At 40.0% G+C, this 16,946-nt stretch overlaps 1 protein-coding gene across 2 annotated transcripts; it reads left to right on the forward strand.

Annotated features, from left to right (window-relative positions):
• Window positions 1–74: 74 nt before the first annotated feature.
• On the forward strand, window positions 75–16,135 carry ZFAND5 (zinc finger AN1-type containing 5). 2 transcript variants are annotated; one of them, XM_026035813.1, is made up of 6 exons: window positions 75–137; window positions 3,331–3,488; window positions 3,869–3,980; window positions 4,544–4,641; window positions 12,484–12,609; window positions 12,896–16,135. In XM_026035813.1, exons 2-6 carry the CDS (start codon window positions 3,338–3,340, stop codon window positions 13,042–13,044), a joined length of 636 nt encoding a protein of 211 aa, XP_025891598.1. In that variant the 5' UTR covers window positions 75–137; window positions 3,331–3,337; the 3' UTR covers window positions 13,045–16,135. The 2 variants fall into 2 exon arrangements, with proteins under 2 accessions (XP_025891598.1, XP_025891599.1); XM_026035814.1 differs by lacking the exon at window positions 75–137 and adding an exon at window positions 1,924–1,936.
• Window positions 16,136–16,946: the final 811 nt, after the last annotated feature.

Genomic DNA, 16,946 nt, shown 5'->3' on the forward strand with positions numbered 1-16,946 from the left:
CGCCAGCCCCGCGCCCGCCTCCTCCTCATCCTCGCTCTCCTTCCTTCCCTCCCTCCTTCCCTCCCTCCCTCTCGGCTGCCGGCCCCGCGGGAAGAGCGCGGCCCCGCCGCGGGCTCCGTGGCGCTGCCCCGCAGCAGGTACGCGGCGCTGGCGGGGCCGTTAGCCGCGGTGCGGGAGGGCAGGGCGCGCGCGGCGGCGGCGGCGGCGGCGGCGCGGGGCAGACAAAGGCGGCGAGACAATGCGGGCCGCGGCGGGGGGGAGGGGGCGGCGCGGGGCCGGTGCCCGCCATGACTCAGGGTTTTGCGAGCGGGCTCTCGTGTGGCGCGGCGGGAGGCGGGAGCGGGCGGGAGCGCGCGGGGGGAAGCGGCCGTTGGGAAGGGGGCTGCGCGCCGGGCAGCGCCTCCCTTTTGTCTGGCGCGCCGGGAGGTGCCCGGCCGTGGAGCCCGCGGCCGCCTCCCCGGCCCCGGGAGCTGGGAACGGGAGGGACGGGCCCGTCCCGGGGGGATGAGTGAGTATTTGGGTCAGCTAGCCGGTTCAGACCTGCCGTTGACGCAGTTGACAGGTTTTATTGCAGATTTAAGTGCGCTTGGGATTTTGATTCCTTACGTGGCGTTAAAGCCTGGAATTGKCAGGCCTCAGTGTTTCAGCAGCAGCTTATGGGGGTGAAGCCGGTGTCCAAGGAGGAGCATCTCTGTGTGGATCGCTGGAATGGTTTGGGTAGTCGGGAGCAGAAGAGGCCCTGCCTTAGGCGCGGGCCCTGGATAACCGGGGGGAGATATCGAAGGGGCTCGTGCTTCCATGCTCCGGGTGAGTTTACCAGCAGCCGTGAAGCTACGTGGCCTAAATTGCGGCTTAGCCTGCGGAATAACAGCAGCCGGGAGGGCCTTGGGGCAGAGCAGGAGGCTCCGTGGCGCCGGAGGCCGCTGCCTTTGGGAAGGGCTCCCGGTTGGAGCGGCCCTGGCGGTACCCGGGCGGCCGGGAAGCGGCCGGCACCAAACGGCTCTTGGGGCTGCGCAGCCCGTGATGCTGCGTTTCCCGTCGGAGCCGCCCCGGGCAGGAAGCGGTGTCCGCGTTGTAACCGGGTTTCACGTTCCCCGCTCGCAGCGGGTGCCCGCGCGGCGCCTGGCAGCGCCGGGACGTAAAAATAGAAGGTGATTTCAGCGGCCCCGCGGAGGAGGCCGCGCGCGGCGCCCGCTCAGCCCGCAGCGTGTGACAGGCGCCCGCCGCGTGACGTGACGTGAGGTGAGGTGACACGGCAGCCTGGGTCCAGGCCCGTCCCGGCGCGGCCGAGCGGCCCGTGCGGAGCCGCCGTGTCCCGAGCGAGGCGAGCYGCACGGGTCTCGCGTCTCCCTTCAGCGCAGGCCTCGCCTTTGCTGTTGTTCGTTCCCAGGATAAACGGCTTGGTTTGGTGCCCTGCTTGTTAGATTCAGTGCAGGAATCCACTATCACTAGTTCCTGCTGGTGATAAGGGCTCCTGGAAGAGGCGTAGGTGGCACTTGGGCCTTCTTCAAGAGCGTGATAAAGCACAATTTCTTAACTACCGGTAGCAGCAACTTGACCTTTCGGCTAGGGGCATGTGTTTCAAGTAGTGGGAGAACGTGTTGACAAAGGAGCCCTGGAGAGTCTTGTTTGTAAGATGTTAATACCCGCATTAACACCTAGAGCTAGATTTAGTAAGTGGAGAAACATGTTTACAGCGTAGAGATTGGCGAGTGGAGCAAGCCGGTTGAGATTGGAGACAGGAGCTGTGATGGCACGTTGAGTTTGCCCACTTGGAAGGTGGCGGAGCAATCTCCGCCTCTATTGCAGAAACATAAAGCTGAGATACGGATGAGATGTTTTAGATTTCAGGTTTATGTAGTTGTCGCTTCTGCTGACTGACTTGACCAGTGTCTGGCTGTCACGCTGCAGTTTGCAGAGAGGCTTGTCAGAATAAGTAAGTTTGATTTTCATCCTGAAATGAGGGTATAAATAGTTGGAGTCCCATGACCATCAGCAGGCAAGCAGATTAATTCTACTTGTTTCTTCCCTCCTGCTGCTGCTGATTTACTTTGATCCTAGAAACCTTTTTTCTTTTTTTCTCTCCTTGACTGTTACTGCTGAGTTATGTATACAATTTGCAATTTGTTAATTTTTAGTTATGAAAAGTGTTCTTGCATATGTTGAATTTGGGTTTGAATATGGTATATTTGGGCTTACCTGAGTCTCTAGTCAAATACCCTTCATGGATTTCAAGCAAACATCTTCAAATACTTGCATGGTACTTCCACAGAATCTGAACTTTGGGAGGACAAGTGCAGTATTCCTACATGCCCTCAATTTGTTGTAGATCACTTGATTAGTGTGTTCCAGTTCTGTTGCCTTTGGGAATCAAGGATGTGGTTGCTCTATCAGTTTTCCTACTAACCCTGCTTTGCGGAGGTTAACCACCAGTGAAGGTGAAATATTTTTGTTCCTTCATTTTGCAGTAGATGAGAGACAGTTTTAGCCTTGCCTGCCTCTGGGAGACATTCTGTATTTTTTTTGATACAAGGGATTTAACTGGCGKCTTGGATATATGTAGGCTCTCTAAATGAATGTGTTTAACAGCCTGAAGTTGTTTTTTCTTGGAAGAGTAAGATCAGGCCTGAATTTATKTCAGAAATAAGTTCTTTGACTATGACAGCCTATTTTTACACATGTTATTGCCAGTTAATATTCAATATCGAGTTTCATATGCAATTTGAGCAGAGTTGAGGGTCWTGTTTTAGGATCTACTTATAAAGATCTGTAGGAATACAGTTTAAAATTATCTGTTGCCCATACTTCAGTGATCTTTATCTTTTTGCTTAACAAATGAATTTTGAAAGTAGGTACTGCTAGTAATTAATAGAGTTAGCATCAAAATGATGTAACTTCCACTTGAAGTGCAATTCTGTTGGACTTAGAAAAATAAGCTGTGTTAATTGATAGATTATTCAGTAGGTGCAAACCTCATCATGTTTATTCTGCTTATCTACCTGTGTGTTTTTCCTGTTCTGTAAGTGCTTGTGGATGGTAATAAGCTTTTGGTGGTTAAATTGAACTTGGTCATAACCCACTCACACAGTCTAGCGTCTAAAAAATATGTTACTTTTCAGTATTAGTACAGTAGCACTTTTTTTCTTAAGTTAGTAAAGATATTGCTCATCAATATAATTGCAGTATGGAATAGCATGTTAATATCAATATATCTCTTTAAAAAAGCTGGTATCTGTTTTRGTGGACAGGGTGAGCATACTTTTGTTCTGTAACTGTGATTGATTTTGGTGACACGCCAGCTCCTAATGCAGGTCTTGGTTTTATTTACAGCACCGAGATGGCTCAGGAGACAAACCAGACCCCAGGGCCCATGCTCTGTAGTACAGGATGTGGATTCTATGGAAATCCTAGGACAAATGGGATGTGTTCTGTTTGTTACAAAGAACATCTTCAGCGACAGCAGAATAGTGGCAGAATCAGCCCAATGGGTAAGATTTTAAAGTGTTTTCTGAAAAGATGACGAAGAGAAGAATCAAAACACATTTATAGAGAACTTCTGAGAACTGTGTAGTAAGACTACAAATATTAGCAAATAATACACAAATGAAAAATAAAACTGCATTTCTATCTAATAAATTCTAGCCAAAATAGTTTTGAACCTTAATTTTCATTACTACCCATCTTGCATATCAGTGCATTCTTAGAAAACTCTTGTATTTGCTATTTAACAATCTCGTCTCTGTAGGTAACAAGTAAAATGTAGTGAAATGAAGAATGGAGAGAAATGGTATATTACGGTATGCAAGGGTATTTGAACAACTTACCTACAGTTTGCTCATAATTGACTTCTCAAATTCATATTACACAGGAACAACCAGTGGTTCAAATAGTCCTACCTCAGACTCTGCATCTGTACAAAGAGCAGACAGTAGCTTAAACAACTGTGAAGGTGCTGCTGGCAGCACATCTGAAAAGTCAAGGTAAGATGAAAGTATTATTTTAAGGTTTGAATTAGCTGAGAGTGTGCAGCAAATTAAAGACTTGAAGTAATATTGACCTGATATATTGAGTTTCTGTGGGGGGAAAAGCAGGGGGAGAAGGGACAGTGAACCTATCAGTGCTTTATAATCCTTATTTATAAGAACTGATTACGGTGTTTGTTTCATTAATGCAATTACAAGGATGTTTCTGGTGTATCTACATGTTGAGTATTTTCACAGAATCACAGAATGGTTGAGGTTGGAGGGGACCTCTAGARATCATCTAGYCCAGCCCCCTGCTCCAGCAGGGACACCCAGAGCATGGGGCACGTGGTATCATCCAGGCAAATTTGGAAGATCTCCAGAGAAGGGAGACCTTTTGTTCTAGGAAAGCTGAAATCAGAGTGCCAAATGCACACTGTCTGTAGCAGAAGTTGAGATGAGGAACTGTAGCGCATTTATAAGTACTAATTGAACAGCTGATTCATGAATTTAAGCTTTTATTATGAAAATAAACTAATGGCAAAAGTAATGTTTAAACCTGTTTAACTATACTTAAACAGAAATGTGCCTGTTGCCGCCTTGCCTGTAACGCAGCAAATGACAGAAATGAGCATTTCAAGAGAGGAAAAAATAACACCGAAAACAGAGACTGAACCAGGTATGTTTGCGGAGTAACACGAGGTACGACTGGAGACCTAACAGAAACTGACAGTTTATTTTCTTTTAAGCAAGCATCTCCCTTTGTGGTGAAGGTTTTGAGGAACTATTAAGATAATTATTGTAGAAGCTTTTGGAGTACTGGTACACTTGAGGTCAAGAAAAATTACTAATACCGGAATATAATTCTTCAGATAGAATTCACTTCCAGGTTCAGTTCAATTTGAGTAGAGAATTTGATGCCTGTGAAGGCACTTTGCCTCCAGAACTGTAATTCTTACAAGTGAGACAGTTGATAATTGCATTTGGGCAAGATGTTCAGTCTCAAAGTGAAAATGTTGAGATTTCTGTGTAAAATCTATCAGTACAATTATTGCTGACTCATGGCAGTCAAAATAGCTTGCTGTATTTAAAGAACAAAGTTCCCAATATATTAAACTTTACAGAGGGATGTGAAAGTGGTAGAAGGGAATACTTTGTTTAAAATATTAAAAAAGACTGCTACAAGTCCTTTAGACTGGTTGGATAACCAGTAGATATAGCCAAGTCATAGTTCTGCAGGTATGGTATTTTTAATGGCATTAATTGCTTAGACTAYCCAGTTTAAGAGTTCTATTGTACAGGAAGGTTGTAGCTGTAGTAGTTAAACTTTGAAGTGTAAGGTTTATTGGAGGGAAGCATGAAGAGAGGGTGTTTTTTAATCTATAGGTGGTGAAGGACTGATTTTTTTTTCCTTATGCAGCAGTTTATTCAAATGAACATATTAGCRTGCTTGTTCTGTATATATAGACATTCTTCCAACACTGACTGTTTACATCTTTTATTCCTCGATTTTGAAAACCAGGAAGTTGGAAACTCCAAAAGTTAACCATTCATCATTGTATTAAAATGTTTATCTAGACATACCTTTACCAGTAAAAACACTGTTGTAATAGTTGACTTCTTGCTCAGTGTTTGTACACAGATTTTATATATATTTGAAATAAGTAATGCTAAGTTAAGATTGTGAAATGAACTAAAATATAGTTTTAGTATATTCATCTTTTTTGTGTACAGGCTCAGGGGAGATTTTTACATGMTTCTGCTTTTTGCAATGGATGTCATCTGAATAGGCTTACTGTATATAACTGAGAAATAATTTATACTTTGATACAGTATTTATAAACCTGTATTGTCTTGTTATGAATACCTGCCTAGAAAGATGACAAGCAGGAAAGAGAATTGCAGCAAATGGTAGCAGTGATCAAGTAACGGTTTATGTTTTATTAAAATTGCTGATACGGATTTATTACTTTTGCTGGCCCTCTTGTACTGCTGTTGACCTGGTATCTTTTTTGTTAACTGGGAAACTATGTAATAGTCGCACAACACTTATTATTGATGAGAGAAGTATATTTATATTTGTAAATAACTTTACAGCTGGAAACTCAAGGCTGAACCTAGTAAAAGCTCAGTTAAGGCTTGTGTGCAGAGATCACTGTAAATAAAGGCTACCATCAGATACAAACATGCTCAGGGAAAAAAGACTTCTGGAATTCAAGCATGTTTTGGGGGGGAAAAGATTTGCTCAGTACATACCCATAAATTCTTAAATCCACCTGCAGCTCCTCTGAAAGTGCAGATTTCTTTATAGACTCTTTTTTTTTTGGTGTGGGGCAGATGTTAGAGAGCAAGATTAGGTACTGTTATTAGATTGCAAAGGGTTTATTTGGCATCTGAAGTGTACCAAGTTTTTTTTTATGTTCCCTGGTCCATTTACCTGTAAGGGTCTTATACAATCAAGAGAAAAGCTGGACTGAACACTTTTTTATTTTTATAAATTTCCATTGTGTCCTTGCTACTTGTTTTTTTTTTTTTTCTTTTCAAATGAGCATACAACTTATTGGAAGTTGTTAACTCATATTAACTCGTACGCACATCAGTGTCTTGGTGAAACCAGTTGAGGAAGAGCTAAAATAAGTGAAGAATAAATTTGTTTTACCTCATAATGAAACTGATGCTTGCTATGAGTTGTTATTCCTCACAAATAAATTCATGAAAGGCTAACCGTAGCAGCTGAATTTTGTAACTATCGGATAGGAAAATGATGTACAAACAATGTAGCCTTCAGGCAGTGTAGGCTTCTCTCATTTTTAATAYCGTCGCTGGTATGAAGGCTTACTCTTCTACAAGCTTTTCATTAGCAAATGAAACTTTAGACTTCCCATGCATGCCAGAATATTGTAAAAAGTGTTGTCTGGTTGATTGCTTGTGTACGTTTTGTTTTGTGGCTTYTCTAAGTGTTGTTTCTTTTAAGTAGGTTTTTCTTCATCTTGGAGTTAAAGTGTACTGTTTTGGTATTGCAGTTTAAATGTCTGATTGTAGTGTGTGCTGCAACTGAGAGGAAAAATGAAGCAAAAGGGTTGTTTTTATTCTTTTTATTTATTTATTTCCAGGATTGAGTTTGTAACTTGGATCCCTATCCAAAACAAGTTTGGATCCCTATTCGAAACAAGTTTGGTCCTAATGCAATTTTTCATTTTAATATTTGAAGCAACAGACTTAAACTAGCCCTGTTGTAATACATCTAAAATGAGTTAGATTTTGTTGTAACTTACTGTATCAACATGATATACTTTTATAATTTAATTGTGGCTTGTGCTCAGTCCATTTGCTTATCTGATGTGCTGCTAACAAAAGTCAGTGAAATCTACAATCCTTTATGTCAAAACTCCAGTTCATAATTCGGTACTGGTAATACCGTGCTATTCACAGGATTTGATATGTGTCTAAGCTTTTTTTTTTTTTATTAAGGACTGAGTAAAGTCTTTGCCAAGGTCAGGATATACTTGACTCTGAAATCTTAGCATTCCTGAAATATGATGCACAGCTATGACTTTTTTGTTTTGTTTTCCCATACTGAGTTACAGAAACTAAATGCAGAATTAGCTAACTTATTTTTTCTTGCATTACTGCATCAACATGATGATTTTACTGAGTTGGAAAGACATCGTTGGAGACGTTCKTTAATAATCCCTTTTGTTTTAGTTGCTTTCAAGTGGAATTAAAGGATCCGTACAAGAAAGAGGGCAGTTAAATATTAAGCACTAAAAATAAACTGCTTTGAGAGCAAGTATGTTTAAATAATCATATTTTTTAAGTCATACATATCATGTTTTTAGCTTTGTTTCCCCTCTTCCCCCCGACTTAATTAGTATCAACAGGCACATCAGAATCTTGGTTTATTTGACCCAGTAAATGTACTGTTTTGGGGAGTAGTGTGATGAGTTATCGTACTACTGTGTGAAGCCACAGTATTTAATGAGCTTCAGAAGACAGATGTTGATGTTCAACTCACTTGTCTTTTGACTTTGCATCAAGCCAGTGTGATTAGAGTTACATTAATGTTAAACAACACAGCTCTCCTACATGCAGATTGAGCCTCATGTGGGTTATGGGTTGCCCTCAATCATTCATGCAGTATATGTTGCACAGAGAGTTCTGTGCAAGTTGCTGATGTAAGATGCCAGCATTAGATAATTGTATGCTCAAGGTGGTAAATATTACTTAGTTCTTGCTGTTTTAATAAGTGCCATATTCATCTTTAAACACTGCTTCAGTATTTAATCATGTTACTGTCTATAAGCCTTTGTTGCCATCTGTGGAGCCTGTTGACATAAGAGCGTTGTTGCCTTGTGTTCAGAATAGTTCTCTTCAAGCTTCCCATGTCCACTGAATCTTGAGTAGAAAAYCCTGATTCAAACATTTCTGAAATGGAAGCAGTAATTTTTTCAAGCCTTGGAACTGCCCACCTTGGAAAGGGAGCTTGAGGTGCAGATGCTGGTGCTGTGCTTCTTACTGATAAGTTGTTATTGCCTCTTTCTAACAGAGGGGTATACAACAAACATCAAGACTTGATGACCAAGTTAAGCTGCATTTCAGTGTGATATTTAAACAGAGATATCTTAGTATTATACTAGTATAACAGTAAGGTTATCCAATATGCCTGTTRAGAGTTGGACATGTTAGTTAAGCATTGAAAAATAGTTCTTTCTTCTTTCTTTGGCATAAAATTGAAAAAATGTAATTTATTCTTCAGCCTATCCTGAACATCTATAGCAACTGAAGTTTCTGAAGAGCAAAATATCCATCTTAAAAAAGCTTGACTTACATAATAAATACCATCTGTCCCCTTCAGTGACTTAGAATTTATATACAGGCCAATTTGTGTTATTGCAGTACAATGAGGATTGCACAACCTGTAGTGTAACTTCTGTGCCCTAATGTTGCAGGAGGGTGATCTGATGTCTTATGGGTTCGCTTTTRAGGTCTATTCTTTGCTGTTAAGATTTTTTTTCAAGTTTTGCTTTGGTAGGAATGGAGATGTCAGTGTCATAAAACTATGAAACGTTTTTTATTATTAATACTGTCATGTTTTTTATTGCCAGTTATTTTCTTGCTTATTAGTACTGTGGAAGTCATATGCCGTATTAAACTGAGGTGTTTCTATTTTTGATAATGTGGTCACAGAAGGAGCTCCTAAAATTTTTTTGATATTACCTCAGTAGCCCCTTCTGTGTGGACTGTTGAGATTTTTCTTTTTATTTTCACTGAGTTTTGTCCAACTGGAAGGTGTCTCTAGCATAAATCTCAAGTCCGAATGCGGTAGGCATGGTCATTTGCCACTGCTAAAYTCATTTGTATAAAGAAAATACAGTCAGTTTTGATCTTCATTTTGCAGTTTTTGGTTACTACAATGGTTGTTACTTTTGAGAAGTCATAGTACCTGTGGCTTAATAAAGAGCAGTATTGTTTGTACTGTATCTGTATGTGTTGAGTGATTGCTGTTCCACCATGCCTTTCTTAAAAATTCATCTCTTCTTCAGATTAACATGAAGTAAGCCTTCAAATTTACCATGTAGCATCTGGTGCTTGTCCTCTTGTCCTTTTTTTTTTTTTTTTTTTTTGGCACTTCTGACAATGCTGTCTCCTGCAGTATACTACAAAATAACTATTCTGCATTTTTCTTAATTTTTTCTTAATTTCTCAATTTCTTAATTTCTCATTTTTTTTTGTTAAATTGCTAATACTGATTTTCTCAGTTCTAGAAATCTCTGTTGCTCTTAAGTTTTTCAACTTTGTAGCAGGAGAACTGGCTGGGTAAAACTCAAGTGAACTAAATGTAATTTGGTAGTTTTCTGAGCCAGTGGTTGAGAAGGGAAATGGCCAGGGTGGTGCCGCAGAGGAGGAGTACATGCCTCCAGGAGCCCTAAGATGGTCCTCACATCAGTTTTAGTGGCAAAGGGCTTGCCTCATCTGAATAGGAATATAAGTACTGAAGAAGCAGGTCTGGAAGCAGCATTAACAACAGTTTTCCTATCACTCTATTAAGCTTTTGTGTAGTGCTTTATTACATAGCGATAATATGACAGTCGTTTAGACCACTTTGATTTTGTCAGCACCATGTGATTTCTGAACATAAAATGAATTCAGTACATTCTTGACTGACCTGATTGGCCAGACAGATTTGGTCTCTATGCCATCGGAAGCCTTGTTTTGGTGACAAGGAGTTGTCAGGATAGTGTCTGAGTTTATACTGTCTTCTGACATCTTGCCAGAACAATAGCATTTTAAATATTTTTCATTAGAGCTATAATTTGGGGAAAAAATGTTCTGTAAGCTTGAGTAAGGGCACTATAGGCAGGTTTGTCTATMGTTGTTAATTAGAAGGGACTTGAGGTTTAAGATAATAAAAACTCATAATTGGATTTATTTCTGGCATAATAGTAGGAAAAGGCTTTATTTTGCACATATAACCATGGTAGAGTTAYTTGAACATTCATTTTTTAGACAGTTGTGCCAACATATTTTTGTCTTGGGCCTTCCGACAGCCCATTTCTGGCTGTTSTCTGCTTTTGTTGTCTGGCTGTTGTCTACCTTTCTGTCCTGAAACSTGTTTTTATTTGTGGTGAAGGGAGTAAATGTTGTTCAACAGCTTTCAGATGAACTGGCCCTTTTCAGTCCTCAGGATTATTGTCACCACTTTCCTGTTCCCATGTTGTTGGTATTGGCATAGGCATTTCTTGCTGCAGTTAATATGGAGGAGGAAGTACTTTGGTAGCAGTTGGTAACGTTTTTCTCAGATACCATTTTCATGTAGGTTTGTTCTTTTTTTCTTCTTGTGTGTGTAGCATGGAATCATCATCATTATTACTGAGAGCCGTGAGAGAAGCTGTCATTTCCATTTTTGTTTCCTTTYGGGCACATTCAGCAGTGATAAAGTATTTAGATTGTTCTTTTTCTTCTTTTCATTTCCTTAAGTGCTGTGTTGTGATAAAATTCATCAGTTCACTGTTGCTTTCCCTCTTCTTTCCCATTTCATTTTCCATCTGACTGAAAAAATGTGCGTGTTCCAGGGCTCATATTACTGGGTTCTGATGCAGCTGAAGATTTTCCCTGACAAGCTATATTACGAATTTCTTGTTCTTTTTTTTTACCTGCTATGGCTTGTTGATGGTATTTTATTTTAAAACAGAGTAGCCTTTTAACAAACCTAAAAGGAACTTGACTGACTCTTTTGGTTTTGGAGGTTTTGCGGGGATTCTTTGGGAGACATTTTTTTTTGTATGTTTTAATGCCATAGCTAATACCTACCAGCCAACATGTGTGGTGACCCACCAAGTTTATGCTATTTTAGTGTTAGTTATTTCTAAGCCAGTATTTGATCACGGGCTCTCAACTAGATTAACCACATAGTGAACACTGCTTTCCTAGGTAGAAAATAAAAGATTAAATGGAAACTACTCTGAGAAGTATTACTATGAGTAGTGATTAAAATGTCTGCCTTTTTTAATCTATAAGCCCTTAAAGTATTTTGTATGCAAGACTCTGTATAGTTTACTATTATCAGATTTAACAAAATAGTTTTCACTCTGGATTTTCCAGATTTTATTTCTTTATTTAAGAATGATTTTATAAAATGTGCCAAATATAGTATGTAGGCTTTAATGATTCATTATGACATGTAATGTTACAGTAAAATAAAAGAAAATATTAGAAACCATTCTTYGTTTTCTTATGTGTTTGAACAATAGCTACAATCCTACAACTAGGAGAGCTCAGGGAGGCTGTGGAGGAGCTAGGTCCATGTTTTCTGTGTGTTTGAATACAAACATAGCTCCCTCAAGCTTTTCTCTATGCTAGTTAGATTTTGAAAATGATTTTTAAAAAATTGACTCTCRAAGTCTCAATTTTTAAAAAATCTAGTCTCAAAAAAAGGTATCTCAAAGAGGTTTCTCATGTCCTAGATGYAGCACAGAGCCAGGGGCTTGGAAGCTCAAGGAAGTTAACTGCTGTTTTGATTGACTGAGGTTTTGGATCCTCTGGCTCTGCAGGTAGAGCAGCAGAGTGACCCTGTGCTCTGACAGCAGCACGCTGCCACAAATGGTTTCCGTAATATACACTGTGGATTACATTTTCTACAGGTATCCCTTCTGCTCAACAACTTAAGCTGGGTCAATATTGCTAACCTTTCACGTAAATTTGAATTTGACTGTAAGATCTAATGAGACTGTATGAGCTTGGAAAATCCGGAGTTCTCTGCAAGCACTAACAGTACAGCTTTGATAGTGATCTTGTATTTTCTAGCTGGTAAAACAGTGGGGAAAACTTGATAGTCTTCTGTAAAGCCAAACAGGAAGCTAATACCTTACCTAAAAAACTGTATTCCTGATTTATGTTTCATAATTTGTTCTGCTTGCCACTCCAGAGAAACTGCATCATTGATGAGTACATGCTTGGTACAGAATTGTTAGGGATGTCAAGAAAAACTTCAACTTCTATTTTTCTTTGCTTATTTTAACAGTTGTTACTCAACCAAGCCCATCAGTTTCTCAACCTAGTACTTCACAGAATGAAGAGAGAGCCCCTGAGCTGCCCAAACCAAAGAAGAACAGATGTTTCATGTGCAGAAAGAAGGTTGGCCTTACAGGTATAAGAACACTTTCTAAATATGGATCAGATCTAGGTGGTTAATTGCTTATGACAGGTTGAATCTGAAATATCTGTAGCCATTAAATTTATTTCCTGCTTAAAAATTAGCAGTGCTAGACCACTTAYTACAGCTGGTATTTTGGAAATAGTCACCCTTTCTACTCTCTTTGTCTGAAGACCATTGCACATACCTCTTTGTTTCTATTGACTAGGCACTTAATGTACTGGTTGCTTATAGCCGAAGCTTCCTAGTAATGCTGCTCCCTCTCCCCTCGTTTGTGCAGGATTTGACTGCCGATGTGGAAACTTGTTTTGTGGACTTCACCGTTATTCCGACAAGCATAACTGCCCGTATGATTACAAAGCAGAAGCTGCAGCAAAAATCAGGAAAGAGAACCCAGTTGTGGTGGCTGAAAAAATCCAGAGAATATAAACTAACCTACTTGTGAAAAGACTGACTTTCTTTGTTTTATTTTAATATATCCTAGGAAAACATTAAAGAGCAGATGCATGGCCATTTTCCTTTGATGTTCTCCAAAGTTTTACTTTTAGTCTTGTCTGTCTTAATGATATTTCAGAATGTTTGGGTGTTTGTTACAGGCAGAATTGGATAGATACAGCCCTTGAAAATGTATATGCCCTCCCCAAAATATAATTGAATGATGAGAATGTGCACGGGAATACACATGCACAGAGGACATACTCTAGTTCACATGTGCCAAACAGATGTATACTATCTGCATGCTTGCAGCACATCTGCCTTTTGAGGTGTGTTTGAAGCGTATAATCCTTGGCTAGTGCCTGTTGGGGRGAAGGACACATCAGAAAGGTTGGCAGTCGACTTCTGTCATTTAAAAACTCATTCCGATTTTAGTTTCCACACTCTGTTGTTTTCCAGCAGAATGTCGGCTATGTAGACGAGTCCATTTTCCACGGAGATGAGTGTTGGTGCCATATTTAAAGAAGATTTTCTTAACAATTTTAGTGGGAGAAGTGGAAAAAAAGGGGCATATTTGGGAAGAAAACTATTTTGGAACCAATTAATTAACTTGAGAATCATGAAATTGGGTTCCTGAAGGAAAAATGTTGTAAGAAACTTATGAACTGGCCTGCAACTGAATTGCCTGCTTTTCCTTGCATAGCTAAAAATGTTGAGTAGCACAGTATTTTACGATTGGTTTACAAAACAGAGGCTATATCTCTCTTTAGACATAGTACAGCAGCTCAAGCAACACACATGCATCTGAGTAAATTAGAGAAGCATTTGGACAGTTTATTTTTCATATACTACTTATGTTTGATGTATCTGGGCTCAAAAATATTAAGAGCTCTTTTTTCTTTCTATTTTTAACAATTGCACCATTATGCATGGAAAGCCATACCCAACATGGCTGCTGTAGACTTAAGTGGTAGCTGGAACCACTCTTGGAGGGCTGCTTTATCATTTTTAATTGTAATTGGGTGTAGGACTGTAGTGTTCTTGGGTGTATTGCATGGGCTGCATTATCTACAGCATTGTACAATAACAACTCTAGAAAAGGCAGTAAACTTCACTGGCGCTTGTCTGGTAATATCACTTCTGTGTTATAATGGAAGGTTTTTTGTGATGTATGAAACTTGTGTTTTTTTATATAAGCAAGTACGGTTTAGACTAGTGTTGTGGTAATGCCTGTTGTCATCTGTAAATAGCTATGTATGTACACAAGGCGCTACTTCTGATTTTTTCTGCAGTGTTCAGTCTTAGTTTTTACTTCACTATTAAAAGCATCATGTTTTTGCTTTAACTTTGTTCTCTCAATTGAGTTATTAGATATGCAAACATGTACAGATAGTTCATATTTATGTATTGCACATAATCATGCTACCCAGCAACAATGCTATATTGTATTATGTAAATAATAAAAATCATGTACAGAGGGGAATACTTCCTTTTGTGATAGTTCATTGGTTTTAGTTATTGCTGTAACTTGAAGTTGGCCTTGTGAGATTGGGCTGCAGAGCTAAGCACTAGTTTTGCATAGATGTTGTCTTTTTGCTTCAACCTGCCTGTTTCTCGTCTTTGTTTCTTGTTGTGACATACCATCTTGTCTAAGGTGGCCTGTTGAGGTCAGAGAAGCATGAACAGCTGGAATACAGATATCCACTTGATGACCAGACAAAAAGGTCAGGAGCAACAACATGTTCAGAGGGAATACAGGAAAGCACGAGCAGTGGACTTTAAAAGGCTTTTTTTTTCCTCCTTTTGYCTACAAACGTTGTTTCCAGAGGATCTGTTATGATAGAGTGACTGCGTTGCTCTGTGCAGATCTTCATCAGCAGATGGCCAGAGTTCTTGTTGGGGTCTGTATCTAAATTTGGATGTTAAATATGCCAGACCTACCTTCCCAATGGCAAAGAAAAGTACAGAGCACACAGCGTATGTTCACTTGGAAGAAGCTATCTTCACTGCTGGATAAAATATCCATTTCTGGTAAAAGAGGCTTTTATGAAGTGCATCCCACCAGTCAGCTGAAACGAATACTCAAGTAGTAATTTACTGCTCCTACTGCTACATATACTTCCAATAAAGGGAAGAAGGGATGCTCTGGGCCTTCATTTGACAGAATAAATTTTATGACTTTTAAGAGGGACTGCTTCGAAGCACTGTGTCTTTTCACGCTTAGTGCTAAAGCAAGATGAACTGCTCAACTGCAGGATAAAAGGCTTTTCTCTTTTGGATCTGAGAATGCTTTGGACCAGGATATTTAAGGAAATGTTTCCATATTCATGATATTGTTACGGCTAGTGTACTTGAGGAGCTCTGCTGGTACCAGTGATTCTGATGTGCTCTTTTGTTAATCTGCTTTTGCATCTAAAAGTCTGTTCTTGAGAAACCTTGTTGAAGCAGCTGAACTCAGTAGATCTGTGGAGGAGAACGTGGAATGAGAAATTCCTGCTTGGTCTGTGTGACCCTAAGTTTTGTCTCATGTGCGAGTTGCTCACAGCTGGGATATGAGCTTGTAGCCCCAACCAGGTGTCTAAGCTCTGCTGTGCTCTGTGTTTGTGATTCGGGTAGGCTGTGCAGCCATTCAGGAGCCCTACSTGGGGCTCATTGAGAATTCAAGGAGAAAGGAGGATTTTTGATAAGAGCAGGAAATGAAAACATGTGATAAATGATGTGATAAATTAACCCTGGTGCAAACACTGCAGTGCATCTTTGTTGGCAAAGGGGGTAAGAATATAGGTGCAGAGCTCTTAATTCTCTCCACCGCTACCTAATTATAACCTTGGAGGTGGATATAGACTCTTAAATGACTGATGCCCACTGTACTGCCAGTCACAGTCAGTCTGGGTGCATTATCAGAAGTAGCATTGAAATGCTCTGAGGAAAAGAGGATTACAAAGTTTGTCTTCTGTAACGTTTAAGCACAAGCCATTCATAAAGCTGCTGTGGAGGGGCTGTCCTTGGCCTCTTGATGTGAAGTGACAAATGGCTCCAGACAGTATGCTGTTTTCTTTTCCAGGAAAGAAACGTGATCACTTCACATGACACTAAGCCCTTATTTAACATTTGGCTGTTACACTGAGATGATATTAACTTATACATAAACATGCTATTTTGGAAAGTTTCTTCCTATGCCCTAGGGCAAGTTCATCAGATGATAGGGGCTCTTTTTCAGTGAGAGAATTTAAAAATAACAAATAAGTGAAAGCAGCTTTGGTCAGTCTTTAGTTTTCTAGATGCTTAACTTAGTGTTACAGTTGTACAGTAGGATAGTTCATAGCATTCTGTGCAAACTGATTCCTAGCTGTTAGGCCCCAATTCTGGAGGATGAATGACAAGCTTCCTATGGTGTTTCCAACCTGTCACTGTAAGGTTGATGAATTGCCAGATGACTTGGCTGGTTGTCGTAAAGCTGAGAATGTGACGGGGTTGAGAAGTCCTGTGATCCTGCTGTTATTTGGCCCATTTGATATTTGTGATGATCTGTTATTCTGAACTTAAATATCACAGATTCATAGGCATGTGTTTTTTCAGCCATAATGCCTCGTTTGTGTTTAAAATGACTCAGAATCAGGTTTGTCATCCTAGACCAACATACAAAGCACTTTTTTGTCTTTATGGGGATAATGGATGAATTTTCTTCCAGTATTTCATGTATCTGCTATCCAACTGGGGATATATTTAACATTAAATCAATTAAATAACAGGATAGCTGATTTAAACCTTTATTCTTTCTTAATGCAACCGCATGACACATTATGGAATAGCATAATAAAGTATAAGTTGTTGTGTTTCTTTACATGGATCTCTTAAAATAAAGATAATGCATAATAATAGCTTTTAAATGTTGT

Source organism: Nothoprocta perdicaria, unplaced genomic scaffold (genome assembly GCF_003342845.1).
Source record: "Nothoprocta perdicaria isolate Ctin4 unplaced genomic scaffold, notPer1 scaffold_168, whole genome shotgun sequence".
NCBI lineage: Eukaryota > Metazoa > Chordata > Aves > Tinamiformes > Tinamidae > Nothoprocta > Nothoprocta perdicaria.